The sequence below is a fragment of the Octopus sinensis genome, linkage group LG5, assembly GCF_006345805.1.
Source record: "Octopus sinensis linkage group LG5, ASM634580v1, whole genome shotgun sequence".
Taxonomy (NCBI): domain Eukaryota; kingdom Metazoa; phylum Mollusca; class Cephalopoda; order Octopoda; family Octopodidae; genus Octopus; species Octopus sinensis.
Window position 1 is genome coordinate 33,155,528 of NC_043001.1, and position 12,500 is coordinate 33,168,027.

Consider the following 12,500-nt stretch of genomic DNA (forward strand, 5'->3'; position numbering starts at 1 on the left):
GTATGCTTTTGACAACGTTGTAACACAAAGATCAGATTAAAGAGAATGAAACCAAATGCGAATCAATAAACATACATTTAAGTGTAACCGGTAAAATATATTAAACAATGACATTTATTTATCTCACTTATAATGATTGACAAAAGCTTACCATGAATACATACACGTTGTGAGAAAAACCTTCTGCTACGAATATTTCAAACTGCTTTGCCCTTGGTCATTTATTTCAAATTAATTTCCACAAACGGAGAATATTTCTGTAACCACTCAGCTTGCTAAGAATAGCAGTCAAATTTTCCTTCAGTTTGCTTCCAGAAGAAAGATACAACCAGGGAGGATATTTCAGAATGTCCACATACCACAGCGGAGGACTAGAGTTAGTAGTTAGACATAACACGGGTGATAAAAGGAACGGAGACGAATTTTGGAAAGAAAACAGGAAGTTCTAGATCATTGTTTCTCAACCATTTTTGGCCTATGGAACCCTTTGATTTCTGTTTTACTCTACTGGACCCCCATAGCTATTCGATGTATAGAAAAAGATCTTACTGTATTTTCATAAATATCATTAAAAATTGTATTAAAACCTTTTAAATATTTTGTTTATTGTAGGAGTATAAGTAATTTATTTCACGTAAATTTTAGCAGTAAAATCAATGAGCCCCAAAGGGCCATATGGATCCCGGTTGAGAACCACTGTTCTAGATAAACTAAATCTGAAAAGAAGGATTGCTCACAGCTACAATGTCTTTGATCATAAGCCTCCAGTATTAGGGTTTCAAGTAGAGAGCTTCTAGATATCTCGAGCAAATTTTGTGGACACTGCACGCTACAGTCCTTACTACAGACGGTTACATTAAACAATGAAGTCTTAGATATACAAGACAAATATGTAAGTACTACTAAAAATACTTTGATTAAATGTCAGCTCTATCAGAAACTTGATCTCAGAATAAACAACCACAACAAAACTGAAGCAAATCGAAATCCCTATCTGTGGGTATATGTTTGTTATCAGGAATTCTTTGTGTGAGAAACAGCATCTTTACAATGAAATTAAATTAATATCCCTGAATCAGATAAAATATTATAGAAGCAAGGAAATGTATAGAAAATAATACACTGTTTATAACAGAATCCGTCTTATTTAATTAAATTTGTTTGGATTGAAAGACATGTCATTATTTTCTGATAATAATGTAAATGAAAACCCAGACAAACAACATTGGAAGAAAGTAATTTAGCATTTGTAGATAAATATATTAGAAGACTAGGAAAGGATTAAACATAATGAAAGTATATGAAGATTATACACATATATATATATATATATATAATAACATGTGTGTATGTGTGTGTTTATGCATGTATTTATATCTGGTGTGTAATAGCGCGTGCATAATCAAGGTGATAAATCTGGATATATAGACATATTATACACAATTACCTACGCAAATATAATTCGGATTTGATACATACATACATGCATACATACGCGTGGTTGTTGTAGCAAGTTCGCTTCGCAAGCACATGGTTTCTGGTTCAATCTCACTGCGTGGCACCATGGGAAAATTTCTTTTTCCTTTATCTCCTGGCAGATGAGTGGCTTCTGAAGTGACGCAGAGTGCTTATCTACGCTACATGTATTATTGCGCTCTTTATCATTTACTGTTTAGCCAATGCATATCATACACTCACATATGTCAAGCACTCACAGCATCATCGTTTATGTGTGTGTGTGTGTGTGGAGGCGCAATGGCCCAGTGGTTAGGGCAGCGGACTCGCGGTCGTAGGATCGCGGTTTCGATTCCCGAGTGTTTATTGAGCGAAAACACCTAAAGCTCCACGAGGCTCCGGCAGGGATGGTGGTGATCCCTGCTGTACTCTTTCACCACAACTTTCTCTCACTCTTATTTTCTGTTTCTGTTGTACCTGTATTTCAAAGGGCCGGCCTTGTCACTCTCTGTGTCACGCTGAATATCCCCGAGAACTACGTTAAGGGTACACGTGTCTGTGGAGTGCTCAGCCACTTACACGTTAATTTGACAAGCAGGCTGTTCCATTGATTCGGATCAACCGGAACCCTCGTCGTCGTAATCGACGGAATGCTTCCAATATGTGTGTGTGAGCGCGTGTGTATGTGTGTGTATTGATAGCGACCATTTATGGTTAACGTGTCTACTTGCATCTGTGTGGTATGCGCGTCTGAGTAGCCACAACACACAGATAATACACTAACATACACGAAACTGAAATATTAACGTATAAATATGTAGCCGATCTACGCAATAGTAGAAAAAAAATGAAAAGAAAATGGTAAAAATAAAATATATCTGCAACTTTCAACCTGAAGTTGTTCTCTTTCTTTCTATACATGTAACGCAAAATATCAGTTATAATTACGCATTCGTAGATTACTGAGAGGTTTTTTAAGGAAAAAAATATATGTAAACTAATCAAATCCCAAACTGGCAATTAACTCTGTTACATTAGGTAATTGTAGATTTTATTTTATAGTTTATACTACCATAGCAAGCAATAGTATCGTTGGTTACAGGTTTTCAACCAGTTAATCGTTGATTCAATGCAATCTCCACGGTAACTGTGACAAAGTGAATTCATGTAACTCTATGTATTACACATTGTAGTGAGATATCTTCATAGAGTACGTTATATATATATATATATATATATAGATACTGTGATAGCCTGTTCTTCAGAGGTCCACAGCTCTTCATTATCCTCCCGAAGGACCTGAGAGAGCTGCATGAGGTGGATGCAGATGTCTTTAAAATAAAGCTGGACCTCTTCCTGTCAGGTGCCGCAGATGAACCAACTTCACAACAGAAGGTGCAGATGAGGGTAGCTGCATCAAAGCCTCTCATGTACCAAATGTCAATTGCTAAAAAGCATTCATGAAGTAAAATCATGTAGCAACACCGAATGGCGGTGCCCCAACATGGCCGCACCTCGTGAGCTGAAACTATATAAAGTGAAAATAAAATGAAAATGAAATATATATATATATATATATAATATATATATATATATATATATAGGGAGAGTTTACACAAAAGACGAAGACAGGTGGTGTACAAAACAAACAGATATATAAATATAAGACTCAGGAATAGAAATAGTCTTTTACTTTTCGAGCCTACGCTCTTCTACAGAAAGGGACACAAAAAACAAGGAGAGAAAAAATGTGTGTAGTGGTTAACGATAAACATATGAATAAATAAGGATAAGATCGTTAATTTAAATATCAATCTTATCAAGTGGTCAGCATGGGAATAAAATCTTCAAATGTAATAATTATTATTAAAATTATAATTTAAAAAGTCAGGTTTTGGCTGCTATTTCCAGCGTGGCGGTATCTCTCATAGATAGATAGGTAGGTAGGTAGATAGATAGATAGATAGATAGATAGATAGATAGATAGATAGATAGATAGATAGATAGGATTACACCAGCTTTGAGTCACCAAAGTTCTATTCATAAAGTTTTGGTGAACCTAATGCTATTGTAGAAAACATGTCCAAATTTTTACGCCGTGCTATAATTGCATGGAATTGAATTAGGAACCAAGCCACCGTCCACTCCAATAGCTACGCTCTCACAACCCAAAATTCAATTACTCGTAAAGCAGCGTCTGAAAGGACAATATCCTATCGACTTTGTAATTTCACACCTAGAAATATTTCTGTACCAGATTTATGATTTCAGATCAATTTAGCTTTTCAAGTAAAGAGATGAAATATGTAAAATGTCTAAGTGTGACATCTGTGCTAACGAATAAATGTCTATCGAGTCATCAAAAATGTTTACACTTGGTCGCTTAAACTGCTAGAAAACCAACTAAATCTTTCTGAGAACACAATCTGTTGTCTCAAAAAAAAAAAAAGGAAGGACACATTAGACATAGCTGAGAGAATTCTAGATGCAAGGTGTCTCAAACATATACGATATTGTCACGTTTAGAAAGTCTTTGATCATGTTAGCTTCATCAGAATCAATCTGAACTAACCATTAACAATAACGATATATGTATATTTTTTAAATACATAACAGTACCGATAAAATGCTTTCTCGTATTTATTCCAGCTCTTTGCATTCTGATTTCGAATCTAACCAAAGCCATCTTAGTTTTATTTTTGTTTTTTTTTTCCACCATTCTGAGAGTGGTAAAAGAATATAATTGCCAATCCCTCCCTCTCAAATTTGTGAAAATGTTTCTGTTCAAGAAATCAATGCTATTATTCTGAATAGATTAAAAGAAAGGTATTGGCTCACTATTCATATAATCTATTAAAACCTCAGTTCACTGTTCATGTAATCTCCTAAAACCTCATCCGTTTAAACTGTCTCAGCTTCTCGTCATCTTCTCATTTTTCTACATTTTTCTTCATTTTTCAGATTTTCATTTCTGTCGTCTTAGCCTTTTTGTTTTCCCATCGCTAATTGCTAATTTTTCAATTATCACTTCCTACAACCTGTTCATTCTCCCTGTCCTTCATTCCTCCTACTACGTTTACAAGTGCCTTAACTCACACTCATATCCATACTAACTTAGCTTAACTTCTCTTAGCATAGCGTCCCCTGTTTCTCTCCGACACATCTCTCACCATCCTATTAACGGCGTTACTCTGTTGTTTCTCTGTAATAGATTAAAAACAGTATGATGATGGTGTTATTATTTAAGCTTCATAACGGAATGTTTGAGTAGATATAGGTCTAGTGTAACCTTGATTAATGTAACATTCATTTACAGTACTGGGATCTTTCAAGGTAACTAAAAGATTTTAAACTTCGTATACTGGTAGAATGTGTCTATAAAACATCTTTTTCTCATGGCTTTATTGAGAAAATTCTATAGTTTGTAAGATATTTGTTGTTTTTTTTCTTCAATTTCTGCAATTTCAACCAATCAGTGACGTCTGTTGAGTTATAAAGCATTCTGTGCCGTATGAATATGTCCCCCGTTTAAGAAACAGATTGGGTTTATTTACATTTGTGAAGAAAAAAAGATACCCTCCCCCCCACTCCTAACCCTAACTAACCCTAACTCTAAAAGAGATTGAAATGCAATAGATCGATTCTAGGGTCATAATTATGGGTGACAATTTCATATGTCACCGCTAGAAAAAACTGCCGTTCAAACTGAAGATATCCCAGTACTCAATTATCTATTGTGTTCAGTCTTTAAATATATAGTATGGTGTAATTTGAAGGAAATTTGGCTGCTTTTTTAAGCAGGTCAGGTCTAAATATTCCCATGTCACTGGCTTCTGACACTCATTGATTAGATACAGATATTTATTCCTTAGTTGGCTTCTGATACTGTTTTGTTAACCTCTAAAACGAGGGTCTGTGTCTCTTTTGTTTGGTTTGTTGCTGGAGAAAATATTTTGACATAGTCAGTGAACCCAACTGTTAAATCAACGTTCATATTTGGTCACTGTAATATAAATATAAATTAGTGCGTTAAACATATGGTTATACTTATGAAAGTAAGAATGAGCTTGTAAGGCAGATTTACAAGGAAATATCCTTCAAACAAAAGAAGTATTGCATAGTTTCTCTCTTGTTTCATTAATTATTACGTGTTTAGCAAAAACAATGCGTTTAAATTCAGGACTATATTTTTTGTTTATCTTTTATTAATTTTGCCGTTAAAAAAAGAATAAAACTTGATGTGAATATTCAGTTGGTAGGCGTTTTTTTTTTGTCTCCATTACACTGACAAGCGATCGGAGAACTTCGTATTTGGTTTGATTCCATCACCCACCCACCTCTCTCTCTCTCTGTATATATATATATATATATATATATATATATATATATATATATATTATATATGTTAGTTTGTTTCTGTATATATTGTGTTGTTTTCACCACCTGATATCCTATCATAGCGTGTGAGTGTTAGTTGTAAAAAGATTCGCTTGTAAAATCCTACGTTTGTAGTATTAAGTAAAACTGATTGAATTGTAGAAAGCATTGAAGCATTACTGGTTTTTACACTTCGAATCTCTATGATCTATTTTCGGTTATTTTTCAAATACTACGTACGCTAGAGTAGAATAAAACTGTTATTCACTCTTGCACAAGTGATTGAATAACTAGAAGTGTTTCCTTTTAACAGAGAATTCTTTTTTCAAGAAATATTTTTCTTTCATGGTTCTATTTACGTGACCAATTTTGAAAAAAGATAATATTGTTTTTTTTATATATATATTTGTTACTTTTGGGCCCCCAATTTAACTTATATCTATTCTAGTGCAATCTCTTGCATTAGTAAGTGAAGCGTTGGATTTAAGAGGAGAAACTCAAGCCGAGACAAATATGTCTGACACTTGAAATCAATTGTTCGCAATGGTAGATAGCTTTTCATTACTGGTGTGATTTATGATTTCTTTGGCATTGTGTGATGTTTTAGGTCAACTGAATGATTGAAGAGAAAGGTTCAGCATATTCATTTGGTTATTTTTAGGGAAAATAACCCAAAAAGAAGCAATGGCATGGGGTAAGTTTTAGTATTGGTGATTTGGTGTCATGTGACTAAATGGCTATTTATATATGTGTATGTATTTACTATTGATGCATACTTGAAACTAATACAGAGTTAGTTAACATTGATATATATGTATTATATATATATATGAGTATTGTAATTTGGTTGAAGCATTGCTTTGTGTAAAATGATGAATTGTTTGAAAATGTTTGAAAGTACTTTTCAGCAATGCAATTGAGAGAATAAGCGAAATATGAAAGGTGATGCCAATAAATATTATAAAAGAAAAAAAGATATTTTCTGACATTAAATAGGTTGCTCAATGATCCTGCATCCTTCCAGGAAATGTTTCTCATTTCAAATAGAAGAAAGAAATTAAAGCTTTTAATCCTTGCATTTGAAAAGGGAAATATTTCCCGAAATAATACGTTTTATTTTTCATTTCATGTATTGGTATCGCCTTACATATTTTTCCTAATTTCTCACCTGTATTGCTGAAAGTTTTTTTCCAATATATATATATATATTGTGAAAAAACATAGACTCGTGGCATGTATGCTCTTTATTATTGGTCACTATGAAATGTATTGAAAGCATTTGAAATTGTTTTGAAGTCTTGTAATTTTCGTTATAATTTGATGCATGCTAACAAACACTCGAATTATGCATTCAGAAGAATATAGGACACTTTTAAAAATGTACTGAAAATATTTTAACTGCAGAAAAACCAATTTCATAAAGCAATTAATCCAACAAATGTACTTTATTTCGTTCTCTAATTTGTCTCTTCGTGCATTTTGCTAGACTCCCTCATTTAACAATACAATACACATAAACTATAATATAGAATGCATACATTATATATATATATATATATATATATATATATATATATGCAGTAGAACATCACAGTATGAGTTCACCATGGTACGAGTAATTTGCTGTACGAGCCGAGACTCGTGAGAATGTTTGCCTTGAAGTACAAGCGGCAATCCGATTTACGAGCACACAAATCGTCCTACCATTAAGATAATTCGGTTAATAAAACTAGTTACATATTTCTTTTGCATTCTCTTTTTTATAATTGTTATTTTCTTGTAACTACACCTTTTCTGTTTTAATACCTATAAAAAATAATTTTTGAGTGGGTTTGTGGTGATGGAACAGATTAATTATATTTTAGTTAATGTCAATGGGGAAAATTGATATGTAAACGAATAAATCGTAAGACGAGCTCGGTCATGGAACGAATTAAACTCATACTGAGAGCTATGACTCTCTCTCTCTCTCTCTCTCTCTCTCTCTCTATATATATATATATATATATATATATATATATATATATATATAATATATATATATGCAGTAGAACATCACAGTATGAGTTCACCATGGTACGAGTAATTTGCTGTACGAGCCGAGACTCGTGAGAATGTTTGCCTTGAAGTACAAGCGGCAATCCGATTTACGAGCACACAAATCGTCCTACCATTAAGATAATTCGGTTAATAAAACTAGTTTACATATTTCTTTTGCATTCTCTTTTTTATAATTGTTATTTTCTTGTAACTACACCTTTTCTGTTTTAATACCTATAAAAAATAATTTTTGAGTGGGTTTGTGGTGATGGAACAGATTAATTATATTTTAGTTAATGTCAATGGGGAAAATTGATATGTAAACGAATAAATCGTAAGACGAGCTCGGTCATGGAACGAATTAAACTCATACTGAGAGCTATGACTCTCTCTCTCTCTCTCTCTCTCTCTCTATATATATATATATATTATATATATATATATATATATATATATATATATATGCAGACTGAAAAAAAATGATGAGCAGCCTTGGTCGATTTTCGAACTTTATCAGAAGCAACCACATTATTCTGACAGTCTCCAGAGAAACACGCAGCCAATAAATGCAGCAGTTACTCTATGAAGGAGTCCCTAATTTGCATACCGAAAGTGTTTAACAATCTATAAATACCAGTGGCCTGTCAACTGGTATAGTAGTCCACACAGTATGAATGTATTATATAATAAATAGGTAACATATTGTATAATTACTATCAGGACAAGTTTTAGCCATTTCTCTGCAGCCTGATAAAAGGATGAACAACCTTTATCGATATATATATATATATATATATATATATATATATATACACGAAAAACTACTTGAACTCTTTTCCCTAAATTACTACAATAGACACTTCCTTGCCTATATATTTCACTGCAAACAGCCATTGGCAAATGTTCTTAGTCATTTGCCAATAGAGCAGAATAAACGTTCGGATATATAGACAATTGTAATTTTGCTTGAAACATTACGTGAATAGGTTCTGTAAAAATGCCTACATCCTCTGTAAGTTGATATTCTCCGTAAGCTCAGATCCACATAGGAACTCAACGTAATTGATAAACGGTCCATAGGGGACATAAACAATTGAGCTTTTTGTGGCAACAAAGCGATCCGAAATTAGGTTTAGTTTTGTTAGTTCTGAAACACACTACATTAAAATGTATTTGTTAACTGTAGACAAAAGTGAAAGCTTTTAACACAATTTCAAATGTGACCATGCATAACATTGATTTATGTAACAGCTTATTCTCTAAAGTGAAATCTTCCAAAATATAGATTTTAAGAAACAGTCTAAATAAATAAAACCAGGAACATGGCGGAAAAAGTGTATCATGTTTTGAAATGTTATATATATATGTGTGTTATATATATCTTGTTCTTTATGACTCAAAAAAAACTATTTCTTTTTTCTCTTTTGTTTGAAAATGGCATTTGTTGTATAACTAACAAACATCGTAAAAATTCATAAAATGGATGAAAAATGTCCTTATTATCCACTTTGAGTTTTGTTTCTACATTTCTATTTTGTATTATCTGCTAATCCGTCTTATCTATCTAATTTACTCTTTTTGTGTCGATCTCTCTTATTCTTCTCACTGCGTATATCAACATCTTCTTTCTCTCTCACTCTGTATTAAAATATGTACAAATATGTATACATCCACAGGTGCACACGCACACACACACATGTATATATATATATATATATTTGTAGATAGTAAGTTACTAACCCAAAGTGATTACCAGTTTGCTCTCAGGTGCCCAGAATAGGTTATTCAACAGTTAACATATAAATCCAATAAAGTTCTTATAAGATAAGAAATTAGAGGTATAATCCGTTGCATATTTCTGAATATATTTCCTTAATCATATAGTTTTCCTGGAGTATATGATATCAATAATAATAACAATAATAATAACAATAATAATAATAATAATAATAATAATAGTAAGGATTACAACGAAGTTGCATAGAATTACATTTAATTCTTTAATTTATATACACCTTTACAGAGACCAACACATGTTTCAACCCTACTATAAAACTGGCGCAGTTTTTCTTTAGAGTCATTAATTGATATCCTTTGATTTGACCGTTTAAAGATATTCTTTTACTTAATTGGTGTTGTATGATGTAGAGCCGTCCATTAAGTTAGACGCGAACACTCTAATTTCAGGTTTTTATTGGATAATCATTTATTGTCCATTATTTCAAAACCTCCTGTTGTTTAAGTGATTGTTGTTCATTTATACTTGGCAAATGTGAATTTCCTCATGTGCAATCCTACAGACCTGGAACCAATAGATGTGTCCTATGTTTAGAAGAATGTTACCGAATTTTCACATCCAAGAGTAATGTAATGAATTTTAGAGGGGAATAAGCATTGAGATTCTTGCACATAAGGAAATTTACATTTGCGAAGTATAGGTGAATAATAACCATTTAAACAATAGAACGTTTGGAAATAATGGACTATAAATGATTATCCAATGAAAAATTGAAATGAGATTGTTTGCGACTACATCATACAACGCAGAGTAGATAAAGGTAAATCTTCAAACGGTCAAATCGAAGGATATCAAGCAAAGACCCTGAAGAAACTGCACCAATATGCAGCTTGTATACATGACAAAAGATGGACAATATACGATAAAAGGAGTTCGTAAGTTAAACACTTCGTTTCATCTTGAAATCAAAGGAAAGTTTTGGTTTTGTTAAACGAAGTTAAGGTAAAAAAAAACTTCTTGAGAAACCAAATAGTCTTTCCTTCCTTCATGCCAAGTTTGAAGAAAATACCTCTTTTGCATCTTACTTCTTTGGTCTCTTAAATATACTGCATTTTGTGGCATTATTTCAAGCCAGCTGGCTTTTTTGGTGCCAACTGCAAGTGCATTTTTCTCGCGTACGTGTAGTATCGATCGTAACAGCTGATGTACTTGCGCGTACAAATGTACGTTCCCACGGCCTTATCGATCGCATTCTCACCTGGAATCGATTTTTGTAATTTTTTCAAGACTTATACACACCGTGATACCGTCGGTATCTACAGATCAAATTTGAGCGCAATCCGATGGAGGATGCCCGAGATCCTAGAAGACACACACACAGACAGACAGAACAGATTTTATATAATAGATATATACATACACACATACACACGTATAAATAGATATAGATATACAGATATGTATGTATTATATATGCATATATATATGTATCTCATACAAACGTGTGTGTGTGTGTGTGTTAATATGTATTTATAAACATACCTTCTAAATTGTAGCGCTATTTTAAATAACAGCGTGGGTTTTCATTATAACACTGAAAACATACTTGCTTTAGTAGGGATATGAGTACAAATGAATGCGTTAAACTGCACAAATTCCAGAGACTCTCTGCATTTCTCCAACCACCGGAAAACTTACGACAGCATCACACAATATGATGTTCTATATTGTGATCTAAATTAATGATAAAATCAGAAATCAAGTACAATTAAGATCTAATGTTATGAAATTATGAAACACGTCAAATTAATGTTATAAAATTATGAAACAGGCTGAATGCTGTAAAATTATTGAACAGGTTAAATTATTGTAATAAAATTTATAAATCAGTTTAAATTAATGTTATAAAATTATGAAAGAGATTAAATTAATCAATTTCAATCTGGCATACAAAAATCTGTTTACCATGAATTCTTTTGAAATGTAGCGTGGGAAATATGAAAGTAGAGGTTATATCTAGGAAGGATTGTCCATAATACGCTACTTTCTTGTACCTTCACTGCTTTTCGAAGCACTCCTCGAAAGTTGTTATCATTTTCTTGAGATATCATGTCAATATACCTTCTTTTACTTTGATACTTTGCTTTAGATCCTGTTTGTCCAGGATAGGACTACACAGCCACAGCAGGAGATGTATTAAGACATGAAATGTAAAAGCTGGACTAGATTATTTTATGCGCAACTCCATTGTCTCCCGAGACAAAAAAGATACCAACAACAGCTTTGATACTGCACTCACAGCCAGGGCCTTTCGCCATAAATTATCCCAAGATAATCTTACAGAAAATTAATAGGGAAAATTATTTCTGATGGTACTGGCTCTGCATTAGGGTCTTCGGACTCATTTTAGAGGTGTTTCTGTGCCAAATTATGGGCCTGTTCAATGGATAAACACTTACAGTGAGACTGTATTGATTCCATCAAATCTTCTGCGTAGACTGGCACGTCGAAACAATTTATGGCTTCTGGTACAATTCCTTATTTAAAAAATCCCAAGTGATTGTATATATGTAGCCTTAAGGTCTTCCAAACAGTTTTCATGCAGTTCTCGTTTACTTTCCTTTATCCTATACTAGTCCTCATAGATAGTTTATCTTGGCTTCGCGAGTAAAATGCTTTGATTATAAAAGCTCACGTCTTGATCAGTGGTGCGCAGTAAGGAATTGGAGTAGATAAGATGCTTCGACAGAAATGCAAATCTAAAGAGTGTTAATCCTTAGAAGTCTTTCTTGGAAAATTATGAATAATCAAAACTATACTAGCTTGAAGGTTATATTATGCACACTATATTGTTCATCACAGTGTAAAAAATTGTATTGTCATTCAGAAG

At 32.8% G+C, this 12,500-nt stretch overlaps 1 protein-coding gene across 2 annotated transcripts in view; it reads left to right on the forward strand.

Annotated features, from left to right (window-relative positions):
- The window catches only part of LOC115211706 (Down syndrome cell adhesion molecule), a 292,593-nt gene that overhangs the window by 175,286 nt on the left and 104,807 nt on the right, over positions 1 to 12,500 (forward strand). For both annotated transcript variants that reach the window (XM_036503303.1, XM_036503304.1), the window contains exon 10: positions 6,494 to 6,526. In XM_036503303.1, the coding sequence (XP_036359196.1) occupies positions 6,494 to 6,526 (33 nt within the window). The remainder of the gene's footprint in view (positions 1 to 6,493; positions 6,527 to 12,500) is intronic.